This window comes from Natator depressus, chromosome 2 (assembly GCF_965152275.1).
Source record: "Natator depressus isolate rNatDep1 chromosome 2, rNatDep2.hap1, whole genome shotgun sequence".
In the NCBI taxonomy this organism is placed as follows: domain Eukaryota; kingdom Metazoa; phylum Chordata; order Testudines; family Cheloniidae; genus Natator; species Natator depressus.
The window spans coordinates 87,766,822-87,789,431 of record NC_134235.1 but is presented as its reverse complement, the minus strand read 5'-3'; the positions used below and the strand labels follow the sequence as shown (position 1 = coordinate 87,789,431).

At 38.9% G+C, this 22,610-nt stretch overlaps 1 protein-coding gene across 1 annotated transcript in view; it reads left to right on the top strand.

Moving 5' to 3' along the window:
• Positions 1 to 22,610, top strand: part of PIEZO2 (piezo type mechanosensitive ion channel component 2) — a 440,411-nt gene that overhangs the window by 246,415 nt on the left and 171,386 nt on the right. Inside the window, exon 5 of the mRNA XM_074944649.1 lies at positions 11,865 to 12,027. Coding sequence (XP_074800750.1) covers positions 11,865 to 12,027 — 163 coding nt within the window. The remainder of the gene's footprint in view (positions 1 to 11,864; positions 12,028 to 22,610) is intronic.

The window sequence follows — 22,610 nt, the reverse complement described above, 5'->3', positions numbered from 1 at the left end:
GGTTTTTTTATGTTTTACATCTTATGTTGCCCACATACAAACATATACGCTTCATGGCAGATAACAACAAAGAAGTTATTGCATTATCAGCATTATCTTCCATGCTGTCCCACTCTGCAAAGTGAACCAACCCTCTGGTTTTCTGGGGAAGCTGAGAATAGTGGGAGTCATGTCATGAGTGAAGAATATGGGGGAATTAGGTCTCAATTTGGGGCAACTGGGCATCTAAGTAAATGCTCCTATCTTTGTCTCATGTTATGGTACTTGTGACATCTATGGATTAGTGGATTCCACGCACCTATTTTGTGAGGGAGGAAATTCCCGCATACTTTGGAATTATATGATGGACACTCCAGGCTGAAACTCTGTGTTTACTGGTCCCTACATGGATTTCTTCTGAGTAGTGGGTGATCTGGCTGCATACAAAAGTTTACCATATAATATACTGTACGTTAGCAGAAATGTATGTTGAGTTGTAAATATTAATCCCTTCTGATCCTAAACTGTTGGGAAAATTTAGAGATGCTTTTGTTACATAGCAATATTATGTATCCTTAGTATTATTACAGTTCATGGACTACTCTGACAATAGGACAAAATAAAAGGTAGATCTTATATGATGACACGTTGAACTCCAATTGATGAAAGTTGCAGAGAGAGGGAACATTTTGAAATACTTGCTGAACTCATCACAGAATAAATCATCATCATTTTAAGTTTTTGGGCACTGTTTGATCCAGGTCATCAGGAATGTGTTGTAACATATAAATGTATTTAGGCTGGCTGTCAGTCACCACATAGATACAAGAATTAATGTGATGAGACTATGCAGGATTTTATATTGGGGGATGAACCAAACCTTAATTATGACCATTTTTGATACAAGCTAATTAATATTTTGGTGAAATTCATACTTATGTGGAGAGCAGGTGTATAAGTGAGAAACAGAAGATACCCGCTACCAAAATCCACTTAGAAGATTCTAGTCCAAATGCACCTATAATTGAACTGTCCTCAGCTATCCCCTGTTTACTTCAGCTCTGCCTCCACCCAGGAACTTATTATCACTTTGATCTGAATAAACTGCACCTCAAATTGGCGGGCCATTTCAACAGCTTTCTCAGGACTGGCAGGCACAAGACCAGGGTAAGAATGTACCCGCTTCCTCTTTGGCTTATATCATCTATTTGCCCTGCATATTTGGAGCTGTAGAACACAAGTAGAGGTAGCATTATGTGGTACTTCCAGGATTCAAATTGTAGCACACAAGGATGCTCTGCATGATGTCCACTAATTCCCCATTAAATTTTACCAATTTTGTGCACTGCCCTGGACACCTCAGAATTTGTACCTTTTATCAGAAGATCAATAAATCTTAAGAAAGAGTGGGGGTGTTTAAAAAAAACTGACATAAACCAGCTTTTCATATGAAGCACAGACCCATAAATTTCTCAGTGTTGGATGTTTGATGTCTGTAATGAGGCACCGAAAACCTGACATGTGCATTTAGTTTTCAATAGAGGTTGAAACAGAGGTCTCTCTGTATAATAATGTTTGGAAAGCAAACGTTGGGTTAATATGTGGTTAAACACTTCGCAATACAGAAAATGTTCTTCCTTGCAAGATAGTTGTCCTGAGAAAGTGAAGTGTACTTTTGGTTTTACAATCCATGCAGACATCGTTTGTAAGTCATTATTAAGATTTTACAGATACGTCAGGAACTCTTTTAACTTGTGGGTTGGCTAGTCCAGCATGTGCCAAATGTTTTTATAAGTAGTTTTCTGTGCGTTTTTACTTCCCTCTTTCTCCCACTGTTTTTCTTTAAGTGACCAAAATTCTCCCAAATTGCAACTTCAGCTATTTTTGTAAAAACAGGTATTGTGGTTTTAGTACACTGAGAGGATGTTCACGTTAAAGGAATGCAGGGTTTGTGTGATAGCGCGTAATACTGTGGGTTGAGAGTCTGACAGTAATCTTGTCTTTTACTTTTGTAACATCGTACATTTTCATTATGTGTGTGTGTGTGTAGGGAATGGATTACAGGCAGACCTACCACTGCTCACTGCCTTATACACAGTGAGGAAGATGGGAGGGTTTGCTGTGGTGACCATATCCAGCACATCATGCGAGCCAATGCCAACATGACTATAGGCCTTGGGCATGCAGTGATTGGTGGGATTCTGGCTGTAGGTCCAGATTAGATCCTCAAATCAAGACAAGATCTGCTCCTAACTCAAAGGAAAGCAATGGGGGCTGTACATTGACTTTATGCTCCCCTAATCATGAGGCCGTTTGACACTCTATTCAAGTTAAAGAGGCTTTAGGCTTTCCTTAATTTTTGCCCATCTGCAGTAGTCTCCAAAAGGCCATTCTGACAGTGAGGATTACCAGATCAGAAGGGCACGCAAGCCACATCCCTCATAGCATCCCCAACACGCCCCCTGTGTTGGGGTTATCCGAGAGAGTGCAGAGCTAGCTATACTGGTCATAGACCATCAGGGGAATCCTTGCACAGCTGGTTAAATTGACTTTATTGTTGTCTGATACTGGTGATAAGTGCAAAGGAGCCTGCAGCAGGTGTCAACATCTGGCCCCATTTTTTTTTTTTATTGTTCAAATCTTGTTTCTCATTGAATAAACCAGTTCTTCGTTGCTAGCACATGGTGAGTCCTCAGAAATCCATTTGGGTGCTACTGGGAACTTTTCTGTTGCCACAGCCGTGTTATATAAAATTGCATAAAAAAAAAGAACAGGCAGAAATGGTCTGTGGGAAGTACCTTAGAATCATTTTCAGGAAAAATATTCAAGAGTATTCTTTGATCTGATGGATAAGTTTCATCCTGTCCTTTAAAAAAAAAAAGAAAGAAAAAAAGCACCATATAAGAGCTAGGTGGTATTATTATTTACTATTTGTTGTATACATTCTCAGTATTTTTGTAGATTTACACACTTCCATCGTATATTTCCAGGCAGTAGTTTCTGTATTGTGTATCCAAGGTTTGTTTATCTCTAATGTGTTTCAGGAGCACTTTTTAAATACCATGAATCAAGAAATAACACTGTACTTTAAAATGTATATTTATTGCTGTATTTTATTTTGATACATAAAAATCTTCTGATTTTCTACTGATCTGGATGTCCAAAGACAGGTTTCCATTGCACATTTTTGTGGTTCTGTTTCATCAATAGATGCACGTCATCATTCCAGGCTGCCCCAGTGACCTATGCTTGCAGGCAGGCATGGTGTTGTGGGTGAACCCTTACTTGATTTTTCCCTCACCCAGCGTTATCAACATGTCCAGACAGGCCTGTTCATGATAAAGAGCACCCCTTTTTGGAAGGCCTCATTTATTAACAGAATAGTCAATGTAGAAATCAACAACACTTTCATCCCAACATCTTGGCTGGGTGATCAGGTTGTTCTTAGCCCATCTGTCCCCCACTTGAGTCTTGTGCTCTCATCTTTCCAAGCTGTTCCTCATGCATTCTCTGTTCCAGTATTTGTCCCTGGTGTTAGGCATCTTGAACCTACCAGAGTAAGATCCTTCTCTGGAGTGAGCGATCTCGGAGGTTTATCCACTGTGACTCTCTTCCAGGGACTAGGCAGGCGAGGCCTCCAGCCAGCATCAGGGAGACCCTTGGCTGATACTAGACCCTCTTGGATGCCTGCTGACTGCAGTCCCATCTCTAGGAGCACATCTTCCAGGCTCCTTATTCTGGTGGGTTCCCCAGAGAGCTCATACTCTTGGCTTCCTGCTCAGGCCTCTGACTCAGACCTCTCTTGGGATCTCTTCTCCACAGGAGCTTCCTGTCTCACCTCTAACTAAGCTTATGTAATCTTTATTTGAAGTCTTTATAAGATAGTCAGTCACAGGCAGACTGGGCTCTAACTCCCCATAAAGGGCAGCTGCCCAGAGACAGTGCCTTATAAGTATGGATAGCAAATTTACTTATATCAGGTGCATTTACACTAAAGTAGTCTATTACCTTAGTGAAAGTGATGTGTTAAGCTCTTCAGGAATACAAATGATTAAATGTCATATTTGTAAGTATTGGTCAGAAAATATTTCAGGAAAATTTCAACAAAGGGAACTTTTTTTTTGCCAAAACTGCTGACAACTAAATGTCTTCAATTTTATGATAAAAAATAAAAAAAAAAATAAAGGAAAGCAAAAACTTTCCACAAACTAGTTAGTTACAAATGCAAATTTTAATGGGGCGATAGGATCTTTTATATATATACAAAAAATCCTAATAAAAACACTCCCCCCCCCGACACACACACTCTGTGTTAAAAGAACATTGTTAAGGTTGCAACATCAAGCACACAAAAGTTAGGAAATAGCAGAATTGCATGTGCAAACTTAATTTGATCATTGTGTGTATGGTTTATGATACAGTCTTTAATTACATGATCACAGACTCTCCCCCCCCCACAGAACCCTTGCCTCATTCAGAGCTATAATTCAGTGTTGGCCCCAAATCTTATTTATTGTACATTATTCAAAGTCAGCTCTGAAGACAGAATTAATAATTTCCTCATGGGCTTTTCTATGACACTCCTCACTGTAGTATCTGAGGGCCTCCCAAACATTAATGAAATTATTTTCACAACACCCCTGTGAGGTGAGGGGGATATTATTAGGTGATGGAGAAGTGAGGCATAGAGAGATTAAGGTAAAAAATATCATCCACTAATTTTAGATGCCCAATTTGAGATGTTTAGGACCAGGTTTTTCATATAGCGCTTTCTATATTTAAAGCACAGCTCTCATTGACTTCAGTTTGCAGCTGTGAGTGCTCAGCACTTCTGCAAATCAGATCTCAGGATATCAAGTCAGGCACTCAGAAAATAAAGAACTGGCAATTAGTGACCACCAGTGAAAAGTTTGGCTTAAAGTGCCTTGCCCATAATCACAAAGGAATTCTGTGCAAAAGCAAGAATAGAATCCACTTCACCAGGGCAACATTCAATTGATTTAATCATAAGATCATCCTCTCTCTTCCTGAAAGCCGCTGCTTCATTCATTACACACCTTCCAACTTCCGCATCAAATGAAGCAGGGGTCCTCCAAAGAGCCTCTTTCACTACACAACCCTGATTCATCTCCAGAGCAGATCCACTCTCTGCACTGAAAAAATAGTTTGTGATAATATAATTAAAGATTTTATTGCAATACATATGCAAAAGCAGCCTTAATTCTGGCATTTCCTAACTTCTGAGTGCTTGACTTTGCAACCTTAATAATGTTCTTTTATCATGTTTTTCTATGTAATTTCTTAGGTTTTCAACAAAGCAAAAAAAAAACAAAAAAAACAAATACAAATTGCATTATTTAGCATCATATTGATACTCTCATAGCTGAAGCCTTGAAATCTACCACACAGACCTGTGCCACTTAAACTTACAGAGTAACTGGTAGCAGTAATAGGTTGTCATCTTCTATGTGGACCAGCACTAGAGCGTTTGCTTTGCCAGTGGGTTTCACAAATGTTTGCTGACAGCATGAGGAATAGTGAGACACAGGAATCCTCCATTCCAGGCTCTGGAGGGAAGTGTTCTCTAGGGGGCACAGATTCTTCTGCCCATTTCCCATACCATCTAATGTGTCCCTGTCCTGCCTTGTCTTCACAGGCACCGACTTACCAATGTGCTGGGGACAGTGCTTGACTCCCGGCTCTGCCCCTGGCCCTGCCCCCACTCCTTCCCCCAAAGCTCCACCCTCGACCTGCCTCTTCCCGCCCCGCTCCACCCCATCCCACCCCGCTCCACCCCATTCCACTTCTTCCCACCCTATTATGCCCCCTCCCCTGAGCCTACTGCATCCTCGCTCCTCCCCTGCAGAGCCTCCTGCACGTCGTGAAACAGCTGATTGCGGCTGGCGGGAGGCATGGGGAGGAAGTGGGGAGGTGCTGATTAGTGGGGCCCGCTGGCAGGCAGGAGTTGCTGGGGGGAAAAGGGAGAACTGATGTGGGGCTGTCATTTTTTTCCCATGGGTGCTCCGGTCCTGGAGCACCCATGAAGTCAGCGCCTATGTTTTTCCCCATCCCCTGCTTCTGATCCTAGCCAGTGCGAGTCTCCTTGCCCAGCCAGTCCTAGTTTCCCTCTCCCCTTCCCTGCCAGCTAGGGTGACCAAATGTCCTGATTTTATAGGGACCGTCCTGATATTTGGGGCTTTTGCTTATATAGGCACCTATGACCCCCCACCCCATCTCAATTTTTCACACTTGGTATCCAGTCACCCTACTGCCAGCATCCTGTCCCAGCATCCATCCCTCTCCCCACAGGTATGGCTCTTATTCTCTCTGCATTCAAATCAGACAGCTTCCGCCTTCACCCTGCCTGGGATCAGCACAGAGGTGTCATTGAATGCTCAGAAGAAACCATCTGCTCTCTCTGCAGCAACCCATACCTGCAGTTGCAGGGAAAGTCCCGCTCAACCCTGGGATGAAGCATGCCCAATGCTCATGAAACATTAAGGAAATTTTGCTGCTAACCTCTAAGAAGTCTCTACTGAGTATGTGCAAACTGCAATAACTTGGCTAAATTTGGGCAGATTTAATTGGGGGTGGCAAAACGCACATTCCTGACATACAAGCCACCATGCTGCCAAATGCCAAGTGCCTGCTCCACATCATGGGGGCTCTAGAGCTTTTCAAATAAAAGGTCTTTGGAATTTTTTAACATGGGCAAAACACGATTTTTTTCCTTAGCCTCATTCTCAGAAATGGCTGAACAATTTTTGCTAGAACGTCAATAAATAAATAAATAGTCTAAGGCAGACACCCAGCATGGAAAATTTCACCTTCAAATGGCTAAAGTATGGCAAAGTTATAAGCCCCCCAATTCTGGGTCTTATAGTGGAAAGTATCTGTGTATCATGCTTTGTTCATTTCAAGCAAGAAATAATTCATTCTAATCAGAGAGAAAGAACTGTCCTGGAAAGTTAAACCTGTAATTTTATTGCCACTGATTTGTAAATCATAATGTGAATATAACAAATAGAAACTATGTTGATTTAGTTTCTTATGGGTATTTAATTTGTGTTTAAATGATAGGGAGTACATCTAAGCTTACATACACATTGCCAGCAGTGAGCTAATGCCCAGACCCACCAATTTAATTCCACACACTGGAATCCTGTTAAATCGATCTAATAATTTAATCTGTTTATGCTGCATGTTACAAACGGCTTTAGCAAACAGCCGTTTCCTTTTTTCACATAACATTTTTCAAAATCACCTGTCTTAAAAATTATCTTTTGAAGTTTAAAATTTAAAAAATTTGAAATCCATATGTTATAGTTTCAAAAAAACCACTCACCCTTTCAAAGACACATACACAATCTGTTTATTTTAAACTGAGCATATTTTATCTCATTTAAGATATATTTACACAGCATCTGGGAATGAGCCTCCTATCCTGGGCCCACACTAGTGGGGCTTGTGCTGGCATGCTAAAAATGGTAGTATAGATGTTCCGGCTTGGGCTGTCAGCCTGGTGGGAGGAGGAGGGCTTTAGAGCCTGAGCTCCAGCCCAAATTGCACTGTCAAAGCAATTTCTACACAGCTATTTTTGGGCAAGCCGTTAGAGACAATAGATATAGAAGCTCCTGGTGTCATTCTAAAAACAACACTTTTCAAAGTATGGCTGCAGTTTAATGGCCAAATTCTCACTTTTATACCTTAAGGGGCAAATGCAGCCCTCTCACATCGACAGCTGCCCAGCGCCTCAGTGCATAGGAATTGGTGTAGTTTCACTGCATGGGGCCAGGGACAAAGGCATGCATGGCTCCTCCACTCCCCAGCTACAGGGGTACTGCATCTCTGCATTGCACCTCAGCTTGGGAAAGGATTTCTCATTCATGCGTCTTCCCAGTGTCTTCCTGACTTTTTTCACTGTGTGTTTGGGTCTGGATTTTGGCTTAAGGGTTCTTCCCTGCTCCCAGAAAGTCGATAGAAGGTCTGTAGGATTGCACCCTAGAACCAACGGTTATTAGTTATATTGCAGGACACCTAAAATAGAAAATGTGATTTGGATATTATTTTTCTTATTTGTTTTATAGTAACACCTAGGAGCCCCAGTAAACCAGGAACACATTTTGCTAGACGCTGTACAAATGCAGAACAAAAAGATGATTCCTGCACAAAGAGTTTATAATCTAAGTATAACACTGGATACACCAGGTGGATTCAGATGGACAGATGAGGAAAACTCTGTTTTGGAATCATGTTGATGTAATAGTGACATAAGCTTCACATATGGATGTGAAAGTCATAGCATGTCTTTTTTTTTATACCCCAGAATAAAAAAGCAGCTATGGCAACCCTAACATAGTTATTCTTGTCTTCAAAAACGTGCAGTCAATTCTATATGGTCAACTAATGTTTCAAATCCCTAATTTATTTTTTGGCCCTCCTACAGAGCAACCTTTTAAGTGGTCTAGCCCATTTTTCTTTAAATATTGAAAAAAAATCATTCAAGATGATGTTGATTATCTCAAATTTCACGCCAGAACATGTTTATGGCTTTGTTATAAACTCCTGACAATAGTGTGTGTTAATAGAAAAATTAGCCTTTAAGGCAAACTCTCTTGAGTTTAGCCAAATGAATGGTGCCATGCTAACTAGGGATCAAGGTCTTTGCCAATTCATTGTCCAATATGATTCTTGCAGGTGGGAAAGTTGATTCTTAAGGACATATGCTTTATATGCTTTCGTGTCCATTCTGGTTTTAAACTTCTTCAAGGCTATTTTGGGAATGAAGAACACAATGCATAGGCTGTTAGCAAAATATGGCAATGTGTGAATGGAGTCCTTAGCAAGTGTAGAAAAACTGCAGTCAATCTATAAATCCTTTCCATTCTTTTTGTTGTGCAGGTAGCCCCAAGTATTACAGTACGGGGTTTGGCCCCTTAGCCTTAACTCCTGTTTTAAATCCCATTTCTCATAATATCACATTTCATTATGCATTTTGTAAAATCCTACAGGCACTTGATTTTGTTAGTAAAAGGAACTGTGAGCAACAGCACACAAAACTTTGACACAACAGACTTTCATGTTTGTTTTTCTGGGATGTGATTTGCAGAGGAGATAGGACCTGTATCCATAGCGGTGTATACTCCTGAGAACTACTGGTGTGTTAAAATCACCTTTTAAATTTATCCTAGTGTAGCTGATTGGATCCTATGGAACTGAATTTTAAACCTCAATAAGACACATTTTGTAGTGGCTTTATTTCTAGAAAACTCTCACTAACTGTGCATTGAAATGGGCCATTCACACAATTATTTCACAGGAACAGATCAGATCCATTTTCACAGTGAATCTTGCTAATCTGATGTTATGTGTGTCCAGTTAATCTCTATCTATTACAACAAGTACTATCCTATTGAGAAATTTACTTCTGAACATCTACAAAGCCTTCACTTCCTGCGGTGCTAAACATACTGTCTTACATCATGATATACCATTCAGTTCTATAGCATTGAAACAGAAGCACAGGAAATATGCCAGTGCTCTACTAATAAAGAGGCTAATGTAATCTGTTGACTGTCTTGGAAGCCTTTCTTGGACACTTCAGCCTTTTCTCTGCTATAGTACCACTTGAAAGCATTGGCCAAAACAGTTTCAAGATACTCAGTTGCCGTGGAATGCATGTTTGCAGTGTTGTTGTAGCCATGTTGGTCCCAGGGTATGAGAAAGACAAAGTGGGTGACCAACTTCTGTTGGTGAAAGAGACAACCTTTCTTCTTTGTGAAGCTTGAAACCTTGTCTCTTTCACCAACAGAAGCTGGTCCAATAAGAGATATTATCTCACCCAGTTTGTGTGGCTGATGATTTAATGCATAATCACTCCAGTTTAATACTGCAAGAGTGTAATACTTGAGAGATGCACAAGTCAGGAAGATTGAAATAATACAAAGGTTCTATTTTCTTTTCTTTTTCTTTTGCAAATAAGTCTTCATTAACTTTCTTCTGGAAGGTACGTAATCAGTTGGGTTCAAGTCTATTTGAATCCAGAGGTAAAGAAAAGACTTAAGGGGATGACTACCCTGCCGCTGGGAGGTCTGACTCTCAGCCGGTATAGATGGACTCATGCTAGCACTCATGTGGCACAACATCCACACTGCTATTTTAGTACACTAGCTCAAGCAGCATGTTGCACCATGTGTAGTCATTCACATCACACCTGTGGAAAGTGGGTGTTAAAAGCTAACATTCTTAATTCTTAGCACTTTGTACCTGATTTGCACAAACAAGAAAGTGTGAGGCAGTGAAAAATCAGGTCCAATTTGAGTTTTTGCCTGAGTTAAAAACTGTAGGATTTGACCCTGTGTGTGCGCACTAATGGGCAAGAGTCCTGTAGGCAATTATGTACGTCTTTTACTACACACAGCATTGATTCGTAGCAGTGATGCTAAAGGTATTTTGATGAGTCCAAAAATACTGGAATGATACCCAGTTACCAGTTGCACCTTAGCAAGGATTTCTTCTGTAAATTTCACTGCTGCTAGGATATAAACACAGAAAGACAGAGATAATAATTTTTAATAGACCCTAAAAAATATGTCAGGTTGTTGTTTCTTTTCACTCATACAGTTCAGGCACTGAGCTGGTAATCTAGCCTACTCATCTGTAACCTGTGTGTTCCCACAATCCATCGCAGTCATTAAACCTGAAAATAGTTCTAGACATGTATTCTTTTAAAAAGTCAATCGCAAAATTATCTTTGAAATAATTAAGCTTGTATCTTGTTAATAGTAGTTAAAAAGTGTAGGAAGTCAATGTAGCAGCTTAAATAGACCAGTCATTGTGTCAACTAACTACAAGTCTAAATTCTGTTAACAAAATTAATCAAATTCAGATGCAGCATCCAAACCCATAGAGGTAATAGTCCCCAGACAAAACAGTTTAAATCTGCACAGTACAGCGTATTGTGTACTTTCCATTAAATTCACTGAGCTATCCAGATATTTAGGAACAGGAAGTGGGAGTCCTAAAGAAAGACATGGCACTTTCTCTCTAGTTAGTTCTTAAGGATTAAACTTGCTTTTGTGAACAGTAGTAAAAGGAAAATGACATACAACTTGTATATATTCCTGAATACTGTATGCGTCATAGGGTCTCCAGTAGTTATACAATTTTATAGCTCATTAAAGTTTCACAATAGAGGCCAAAAAAAGATTAAGTGGTATTTAAAGGATCTGGTTAAAGAAAACATTTTGTTAAATATTATAGTAAAATATATTATTTTATTTTTCATATCTTTAAAGTAAATATAGCACTCCTGAAAGATGTCAAAATATAGAAAGACTGAAATTCAATTTTCATAGTAGTGGTATATCACTGGGCTGCAGGCTTTTCAGTACTACCCACCTATGTCTCAGTTGTGATTAAGGGATAAGAGTGGGTGGGAATGTAATTCTACCTCCATAACCATGCAGTAGTTTTTCTCCCTGCTATGAATACCACCCAGGGTGATGGTTGGGTCTGTGTTTGTACACATCTGTCCTCTTGGAACTGGACTGAGACTTCTTGAGAGCCATCGGATTTTAATGTTGATTCTAGGGCAGTTTACTCTCTCCACTAAATAACTTTAGGATCTACAAAATGACTTTTGATCAGCCAAACAATGTGCTGGAATATTTGCACAAGAAGACACTATTAGGAATGAATCACTTATACTGTAATTACATGGCACCAAGGCATTCTGTCACAGTTGTACGAATTACTTACTGTTTCACTCTGGGAGGTGTACTCTCCAACACTTTTAAAAGAATGGTGTCCAGTTAACTTAATATTTCAAGCCAATGCAGAATTAGAAGTAACAAATGTTTCCTTTGTTTTTTCAATCTATACAGTGTGAAGGGAGCCGATGCTGGCAACGTGATCAGAGTGTTTGTACCAGATATCGGGATGTTCATTGCTAGCTTGACCATATGGCTTGTCTGCAGAAACCTTGTGCTGAAGCCAGTGACAGAGGATGCAGCACAGTACAACACACAATTTGAAAATGAAGAAATGGTATTAGATGCACATTTATACCTGTATAATGTTTATTATTATTATTATTTTATTATTTATTATGTATTTGTATTATAGTACAATAGTACCTAGGAGCCATAGTCATGAATCCCATTGTGCTTACTATCCTTAATCTCATGGGGTTGGAGATCAATACCCTTTCACACACTGAATTGTATCTTACTCTGTGAGCAATCTTGCTGATTTTATTTTACTGCCCGGCGTGGAATAAAACCCTATTCAGCATGAGGAAGGGTATCAGAATTTGGTGCTTAACCACCAAGAATCTCTCATGTGGTGTGTTTAACTTAATTCAGGAGTGATGGAGTGAAATGTGACCTTAACAACATCTGATTATGAAAAAATCTTAATTTTATGAAATCTTTTTATATATAATTTTTATTTCAGAAGGCACATGTGTTATCTTTGTTTTTTATGCTGCTTACATCAATTCCATGCCCTGAAAACAGAGAGAGCACTGAGAGTACATAGTCATTTAGATAGAACAATTCCCATTCTGCCAATACACAGAACAAAAAGACAGTCCCCATTCCAAAGAGTTTATAATGTAAATATAAGATAAGAGTAAGAGACAACATATGGAGACAGACAGACAGGGAAATATAAGGAAATAACTAGACAGTATTGGTCAGTGTGACTTTTAGTTAATATTGTGTTTTGAGGACCTTGTCTGAGCTAAATTTGGAAAATATCTCTCAAGTGTATTTAAAAGTGACCTTGGTTTCATAAAACAAAAATGAATGAATCTTAAGAGGAAAAACATACCAAAATCATTGTCTTAAGGAAGCAAAATGGAAAATTAAAAATCGAATAATTATTGATTGACCAAAGATTCAAACGTTGCATTAGGGTCTGAATTATTCAAATGTTCAGGGTCTTCAGATCCGGGTTTTGATTTAGCCCATTATGGTGACAAACCAGCCAGACATTTGGATCTGTTTCTTTTCCAAAGTTTGAGGGTAGTCAGAACTGGGTGTTTTTTTTTCAGAGTCACTACTAGGTATTTTGCAAAATTGCTTGAGATTGCAACTTTTGTCTGTATTTCCCAAAGCCTAATGTCCATGACCAGCAGCATCTGAAAGGGAAGATAACTCATGCACCGTGCTTTTTGGAAAGAGATTGTTAAATTTGTGAATAATTTTGTCGCCTTTGCCTACTCTGGGTATATAGTGACATCATGGGAGCAGACGGTGGCAGAAAGATTAAAGTAGAAAATTCCCCTAAAGCTAGAGAAACAAATTGACAAAGAAATACAAATATTGGGAGTCTGCACGTTGCTGTGCTGGCTGCAGCGAGGCTGATGCATTTATGGACTGTATCACTGAGTGTCGGCGTTTGTGGGGATTTTGAAGGATTCATAATTTTTTGCACATTGGCCCCATTTGTATTAATTTTAATTGATATTTTGGATTTATGCTTTGGATGAGTGTGTTGAACCAGGAAACCTAAATAAATAAATACACCAGTTCTTCAACACTGCACTGGCTTGCAGATTACCATGTTTTAGGAAGCACACTGGACTGGGTCTTTAATTGGTTTAAATTGTTGCATCTCACCCTGCAAATAAAAGCATCTGAAAAAGTGGTAAGTCCAGCACAGTGCCACAAAGTGAACAGTCCGGGGGTTTATTGTACCAGCAAGTGAAGCAAATTCCATAGCTGAGGAACTTCTGACAGGCATCCCTGCCACCCGTCTCCAGACATAACATTAAGGGTGCATCGGTTGATGACCCCAGCTACACAGTGCCTGAGGAGATCGGAAGCCTTTTAGATTAGTAGGTTCCAAGCCATAGAGGGCTTTATAAATCAAAAAGTCAACACCTTGAACTGCACTCAGAAGCAAATAGTATGCCCTGCAGCTTTGCCTATTTAGGGCAGGTAGTCATATACATAGAACAGTTCCCATGTACTCTCAGTGCTCTCTCTGTTTTCAGGGCATAGAATTACATGATGGTAAGCAGTGTAAAAAACAAAGATAACACATCTACCCTCTGAAATAAAATGTAAATATAAAAATATTTGATAAAATCAAGGTATTTTCATTATCAGATGTTGTTAAGGTCACACTTCACACCATCATTCCTGAATTAAGTTAAACACATCACATGACAGATTCTTAGGGTGGTTAAGCACCAAATTCTGATACCCTTCCTCATGCTGAGTAGTGTTTTATTCCACGGGCAGTAAATCTGTAAAATAAAATCAGCGAGACTGCTCACAAAGTAAGATATAATTCAGTGCATGAAAGGGTTTTGATATCCAACCGTAAGGGATTAAGGATAATAAGGATCAATGAAAATATGGAAATCCTGATTCATAATAGTGCATCCAACTTTCAGAAAAACAGACCTGCACCAGAACAAAAAAAATGTACAGTATTGTGAAGCGCTGGAAAGGGGATGGGAGGCACACAATTATTTGTAAGTAAAGCTGTCCCAGTAATAAGCATAGAGTGTGGTTTTAATGAGCAGTGAGTCATGAAGTAGAAAGGTTTGCCAGATACCAGGCTGCAGTCCAACTCATTACCACCCCAAAATGGTTGCACACTTGGAGCAAATGTGTCTGCAGGCCTTTTTTATTAGGACTCAGAAAATCTAAAGCAGGTGAATTTAGCTGGAGAAGGGCCCAGACTGCAAACTCAGAGAAGCACAATGCCAGTCAAAAAGTATAAAAGATGAGGGGGGCAGGGAGAGAAAAGAAAAGAGAAAAGTTAACTTCCCAGCTGTGTCTGAAAGTAAACAGTCACTGAAGCAGATGGTGATTTTATGTGCCAACGTGCAGAGACAGTATATACAGTTTAATGGGTATTAGAAAAAAAAAGTTGTTTTTCTTGAGACTGTGGATGACTATGCCAGTCAGCTTAGGTTTATGGAAAATAGATCCTTTCAAACTAACTTGATACCTGTTTTGGATGAGATGACGAGTTTGGCTGATAACTGTAATAGTGTTGATACATAGACTTCTGTAAATCATTTGGCTTAGTATCATATGGCATTTTGATTACAAAATCTAGAACAATACAAAATTAACATGGTACACAGTAAAGGACTAAAAGCTAGCTAACTGACAGGTTTCAAAATGCAATTGTAAATGGGGAATCATCATTAAGTACATGTGTTTCTAGAGGATCCCACAGGGATCAGTTCATGGCCTTATATTTAATATTTTTATCTACATCTGGAAGAAAACATAAAATGGTTGCTGATAAAGTATGCAGATGACACAAAGATTTGGGGAGCGGTAATAATGGAGAGGACCGGTCACTGACTGGTAAACTGGGTGGAAACAAACGATATATGTCTTAATGCAGTCAAATATAAAGTCTTACATCTAAGAACAAAGAATAAAGGCCATACTTAAAGCCCTGGGAAAAGGTGACTCTGAAAAAAGACTTGGAGGTAATGGTTGATAATCAGCTGAACATGGGCTCCCAGTGCACCACCCCAGTCAAAAGGGCTAATGCAATCTTTGGATGTATAAACAGAGGACTCTTGAGTAGGAGTAGGGAGGTTATAATACTGCTGTACGTGGCACTGGTGTGACCGCTACTGAACTACTGTGTCCAGTTCTAGTGCCCACAGTTCAAGAAGGATGTTGATAAATTGGAGAGGGTTCAGAGAAGAGCCACAAAAATGATTAAAGAATTGGAAAACATACCTTATAGTGATAGACTCAAGTAGGTCAACATAAGAATGGCCATACTGGGTCAGACCAATGGGCCAGCTAGCCCAGTATCTTGTCTTCTAATAGTGGCCAGTGCCAGATGCTTCAGAAGGAATGAACAGAACAGGGCAATTTGAGTGCAGTATTCAATCTATTTGGCTTAATAAAGAGAAGGTTAAGGGGTGACTTGATTACAGTCTGTAAGTACCGACATGGGAAACAAAAATTTGATAATGGGCTCTTTAGCCTAGAAAACAAAGGTATGAAAAGGTCCAGTGCCTGGAAGTAGAAGCTAGACAAATTCTGACTGGAAATAAAAAGCAGTTTTTTAACAGTGAGGGTAATTAATCATTGGAACAATTTACCAAGGGTTGTGGTGGATTCTCCATCCCTGGCAATTTTAAAATAAAGATTGGATGCTTTTCTAAAGGATATGCTCTAGTTCAAACAAGTGTACCCTCAGTGACTTCTTATGGCAATAAGTTCCACAGTTTAATTGTGCTTAAAAGTATTTCCTTTTTAAAATTTTTTAATTTCATTGACTGTTCCTTTATTCTTGTGATATGAGACAGGGAGCATAGACGTTTTCAATTTACCATCCCTCAACTAATAATTCTTTTATATTATTTTATCAAGTCCCCGCTTCTTTGTCTCCTAAGATAAACAATCCCTCTCTTCCCTTTCTGGGCCCTTGATCATTGTTGTTGCATATCTCTGAATCCCCTCTAGCTCTGTAATATCCTTTTGAGTTGGGGTGACCAGTACTGCACACAATAATACAGTTGAGGCCACACACACTGATTTATATAAAGGCATTATTCACCATCCTATTCCTTAGGTATCCTAACATAGTCTTACCTTTCTTAACTGCAGCTGCACAATGAAGTTTTCATTAACACGTGTACAGTAATATCCAGGTCCCTTTCTAGAGCTGATACAATTCATTTAGAACTCTGTAGGGTGAATGAGTAGTTTAAAAATTTCCCTCCAATGTGCATTAGAACTTGTGGTTCTTGCATTTGTCAACGTTGAATTTTGTCACTATGTTGTCCATTCACCTTGCTTGATTAGCTGTCTAGGAAGTTCCTCAGTCCTCTGTTGTCATGAATAACCTAAATAATTTTGTCTTCAAATTTTGCTACCTCACTGCTCACCCACACCTTCACCCCCACCACCTCAGATCATTAATAAATGTGCAGCAGGGAAACTTGAAACATGCCACTGTTTACCAGAAAATAAAGAGACTACAATGCTCACTTTTTTAGGTATTGCAAGTAAAGTCTTAGCCCGTAGGCAGTTAAGTCTGCCAGTTTCTCTCTCATTAACAAATGGTGTTTCAGCCTCTCAGGTCAACCTGCCTAATTCCATATGTGTGATTTCCCCCTCTTTTGCTTTGGCTTATAGTCCTCACAGTCTTTGAATTCAAGATGTAAGATTTTTATTACCATATTAGCCATGTAATCCTGTGTTGGATTCATATGAAATTTGCTTAGGTGTATCTTGGGAAGTGAAATCTCTGTCCATTCCCTGTGCAATAGCTATTGTGTGCAATATTTAATTATGTGCCTTCCCCCATCCCCCACTCTAGAACACCAATTTTCTTTTCCAATTTCTTGTGTATTTCAAAAATTCCTTTGATCCTATATAGATTTCAACCAATAATGCACAACTCATTTTTGCATACACTCTAGGGAGCATAGCTTTCTAAGTTAAGAGTTCTCCCCATAGGAGGCTGTTGATTGGCTTTGCCTACAGAGTTAGATCAAAAACCATTATCTTTCTGTCACAGCCTTCAGGTTCCCCTAGTTTTCAGTAATTTCTCATGTGTTAAACATTACTATAATCTCCGGTTCATATTCTCCTTTCACAGTGGTGTAACTCCATTGACTTCAGTGAAGTTACCCAGAATTTACACTAGTGTAAATGAGAGCAGAATAATGCTTCCTAGAATCACAAGTTCAGATCCTAGCAGGGTTGACTCAGTTCTTTCTGTTCTGAATGAACTGCAGTGATCTCATGAGGCTTTTAACTTACATAGGAGTTTGCACACTTGTCTGTGGCTTAAAGTTTTGTCTATATTGTGGTTTAAATCAAACTGAGGAACAGTATTTAATTCATTGTAAAGAGGGTTTCTAGCACAGTTTAACTTTTAAAATCTCTTCTTCATTATCAGTGTTAGGACTCTGTTTTAAAACAGGGTATGAGTATGAGCTGATCCTATCCACAGAGACCAGTTGAATTGTGTTATAAACAAATTAAAAATTCAATTTTCCCACTGTATGTAGTGTACGGTGTGCTGATCAATTGTTACTCTCCTTCCAAAAAATGGGTGCATTTTTGAGGTGCTATATTTATGTTCTTAAAGTGTCTAAGACCTTTTTGGAAGAAAGGAGTTGAGTATTTGAAAGATGATAATTGCTTATGACATGAATGAATCTTGTCTCACATTTATATTTTTGTGTATTACCATAATGTTTTAAACTTGTTTTCATCAGCACGGTTGTCTTATTCCTGTTATAACTGATTTTCAGGCTATATAGTAGAATCGTAAACCCTTTGCAAGAGCTAATCAATCTACAGTTTATCACTACTCTGAGATCAGTATTCAATGCTTCACATAACTTATTGCAGGTAAAATGTTTACCACTCTACAGCGTCAACAAGGAGTATTTTGATATAAAGAAATGTACAAATTCAATAGAATCCTCTTAAAAATTGTAAGTCCAGTCTTGCAAACTCTCTTCCACATGAGTAGCCACATATATCTCAATGGCATTATTTGTATGAGAAATGATTCATTACCCCAAGTAGGGGTTTGCAGGGCGTGCCGTCAGCAAATGGTTTTACTTTTTCCCTCCTAGAGTGAAATCCTGGACCATTTAAATTCAGTGGTGGTTTTTCAGTTAATTTCAATAGGGCCAAGATTTCATCACTAATTTCCTTGTAAATATTGAGGATTAGATTGTGTCTGTTAGATGTAGGTCTGTTCTGGGGTCGTTGTGCTTGGGCCTCCCTCCAAGGGAGCTTTAAGGAGACATTGTGCAACAAGGAGCCTGCCAGCAGCTCTGTCCTTTGATATGGTCTGTGGCAGGCCAGTTCAATAGGCAGTTGTGTCCAGTGGGAAATGCCATTCTCTGTCTTCCCTACCTCATTTTGGAAGAGAGAACAAGCCACAGTTTCTTCTGAGCGGTTATTCAATTATATTTCAATATAGGTGGCTAAATACTGGATATAAAATACCATCCGATGTTACAGTCAAAAATCACCAAATAGAACAGCAGGAGAATTAAAAATACTTGGAAAGCTCTCTGCAAAAATCCCGCACATAAACCACAATATTAAGAAAAATATTCATACTGATTAACAAGAAGGATATTCTTATGATTTGTTTGGTTTGTGTTTACCTTTCACAGAGTGTCTCCGTTTGTGTTGAAGAGGGGTGTAAAACTGATAAATGCCATATTTAATTCAGCATCAATAGGGGTACTGCATCCTACTGTCATCATGCATTGATTTAGGTTTTGGAATGAGCAAACATTAGAGTTGCTAGCGTCAAGAGTGGAATCTAGGAGGGCTGTTCTTCCAGTCATAATCTGCAACCCTCTTACTACATTTTTTAAACAGGAACCCCAGTCACTTTCTGATTAAGTAAAGGCCTGGTCTATTGCCCACTAAAGTCATTCAGAGGTGCTTAGGGGCCATAGGTGTCTGTGACACTTCAATAGCTCCTCCAGCTTACATCATCAGAAGAAAGTTTGTCAGCAGAATATTGCATTGTCTTGCTTATTTTTTCTTTGGATATTTTTGGGTCATATCCTCATTTGAAAAATTCTGCATATACATTGAAATCCCTCTTCCTTCCAGTTCCCCCATTTTTTAAAGTAAATGGTAGATAGCTTCTTAAAAAAAAATTTGCTTTGCGCATTGTAGACCTTTAGACTTATTACAAATGAGCTTAAAAATGTGACCTGCAAAATGTTATCACAAGTTACATCGAGAAATGAACAAAGAGGTTTGGGTAAAAAAAGAGAAAATTGAATCAAAATACCATAAGCTATTCTCATAGTCCAGCTGAAACCAAGGTATTGGAAGCAGAGATCTTGTATGCAAACCTAGTGGTGTAAGATTTCCATCCCAGTTTCCAGGCCAAACAGTTCAGATATAAGCATTATTTAAACAGAAACTTTTTGAAATAATCCAGTTACTAGTTACAGTACCCACAATGATCTATATCAATTATACCTAACAACTGTATAGGGCTATTTTTAAGTAATCCTCACAACACCCCTGTGAGGTAAGTACGGAAGATAAATATTTTCCCTATTTTACAGGTAGAGAAATAGACACAAGAGGTGACAGTGCAGTTGTAGTCTGAAAAATGTCACTATGAAAATGGCATTGTGAGGCTCTCCATGTGTTGCTCTTTTATTTTCAGATAAAATATGCTCATATACCTTTTCTGCAAATGGAACCAGAGATCTCAGAGTTAAGTTGGTTTAAAAAAAACCCCCAAATTTGTCAGGAATCATCATTGGCAATAAATGTTCTACAGGTCAAATAGTGCCTTCCACCACATTTATGCAACCCCCACTGTCTCTGTGTTATGCTCTCTGAGACACCTGGGGAAACCCATTATCTTCTATGAGTTTGCACAGGTGTAACTGATTGGAATTTAGTTAAGAATTCTGATGATGATGAACAAAAAGGAATAGAATCCAGTTTGCTCTCTCTTAGCTGAGCATGCTTTAGAAAACTGACAGGACTTCAAAGTTGTGAGAATTTATTTCAGCCAGTAAACTCTCTGACTCACAGGGATCTGTTGAATAAGAAGGAACCATTTTTACATAGAAATTTTTCAGAGTATAATCACACTTCATGCAACTTGCCTCAGGTCACTCGTCAAGACAGCGTCAGGACCAGAATTAGAACTCAGAAATTCCTGTCATCTTAGTACACACTGTATCTCTCATTATGTTTTGCACTTCTGTACTGCATATAATCAAAACATTCTGAAACATGAATACGTTCATCCAAACATCAAGTTTATAATAGTATGTCCTGCCATTACATTCCTGTTTGTCTATAAGCATCATACACCGCTTGATACACATACATTGATGTGTAGTCTTTTGCTATTGCATTTAGAATAAAAATTGGTTCTGACATAGTTGCTCAAAACTCAAAACAAATTTTGAGGTTTGGATAAGTTCAGATAACTTTTTCTTCCCAAACTGATTTCTCATTTTCTCACTCCTTTGTGTTTCCTGGTTCCTGGGAGGAAATGTCAAAATACTGCAGAAGAGGCTATTTGTGCAGCCTTTATGATCTAACTTGAAGGAGGAAGCACCTGAACTCTCATGAGAGACTATTCTTGTGAGCTTTCCAGTGCCATTAAACAGATTCAAAAAGTCAAATAGTGTAATATATTGGCAAACTTTGGAGGGTTTTTTTTCCCATTCTGAGCCACAGAACCTTTTGAGATCCACCTATGTCTCCTATAACATCTCTGGTTAGTAAAAATTGAAATGATGACAACCATGAGATTTTTAAAGGTCTACATTCCTGTCCTTTCTAGTGTCCAAAAGTCAGTGGATGACTATTCTGTTTATTTACAGATGTAGTATCCTTAGTTGTAGGTACAATACGAAAAGGTTTTCTGGTGCAATAATGAATTTAAATTGAGACTAAGGCTGCCTGTTAGTAAATACATTTATGGGGCCTAGGATTTCTCAGTGCATTAGTGTTTATACTGTACCAGATGAAACATGTAAAAGCTAGATTTTATTAAAGCAGTCCCCAAAAGTAGCTAATGGATATTCTGGCCCTAGTCATGATAGTAGCTGCCACAGAGTCAAGACTGTTTCTCTGCCTGTGCTGTATCTCTGTTTGGCAGTTTTAAAAAGTGTTGTACAGTGAACACTCCTGGGACTTGCACAAAGTTGAAAAACTTAAACTACATTTAGTCTGTTTATAAAAAAGTCATGGGGCCCCATTCGACATAGAAAAGGCCACGGAAACACATTTTTATGACTTCAAAAATGTTATATACTAGTTGAATGGAGGGGTTTATGTGATTTAATCGGCAGCCACAGGGATTCTGTAGTTGCATAATAAGTAATTTATTATGGAAGTAAAAGTATTTTTCTAACTATGTTCTATGCAGCATTGGTTTGTAGTCTCAGGCTGACCCATGTGGGGTGAAGGCTTTGCAAAACAGTCTGCCTTGAATAATGCTGTTTTATGATGAGCATGTCCAGCATATGCATCAAAAACTGTTAGAACAACAGACAGGTTATCACCAGGTGAAAGTCAAAATCCTTAGTCCATTCACGTTGTGCCCAACCTATCCCAACCTCAGTGATTACTTCCATTTTTATTTGAGAAAGCAACAATAGAAGCTTCAGAGTTGTCATTATGAACAATCTGTTAGATGTTAATTGAGACTGGTAAGCAGGGACTGGTAAGTCCAGAAAGACTCTTCTTCCTAGTGGTTCTCCCCCCTCCACCCTGACAAACACCCCAACACCCAGACTAAAGGGGAGTAAGACAGAATGTGCATCAGATTGACTAGAACTATGGGGAGCTAACCTAGGGTGACCAGACTCTCAAAGTGGAAAAACCAGGATCCCTATTGTGTTGTAGGGAAACCAAAAGGCTATTTTTGGAAGGAGTTAAGAAGATATGCATAGGATGAGTTTAGCAGCCGAGATGGGTTGGAAGAGAGAAAAAGGGTTTCTGCTCCACCATTTGTGCAACAAAGCAACTTCCCTTCTTTTCCTTACTTGTCACCCTTGTTTTTTCCTTTTATTTCTTTTTACCTCCCTTCTTTTCCCTTTTTTCCATCTTGTGTATTTCCTGCCGTTTGTTTAATACTATTTAAATTTTCATTTTATCCCCCCA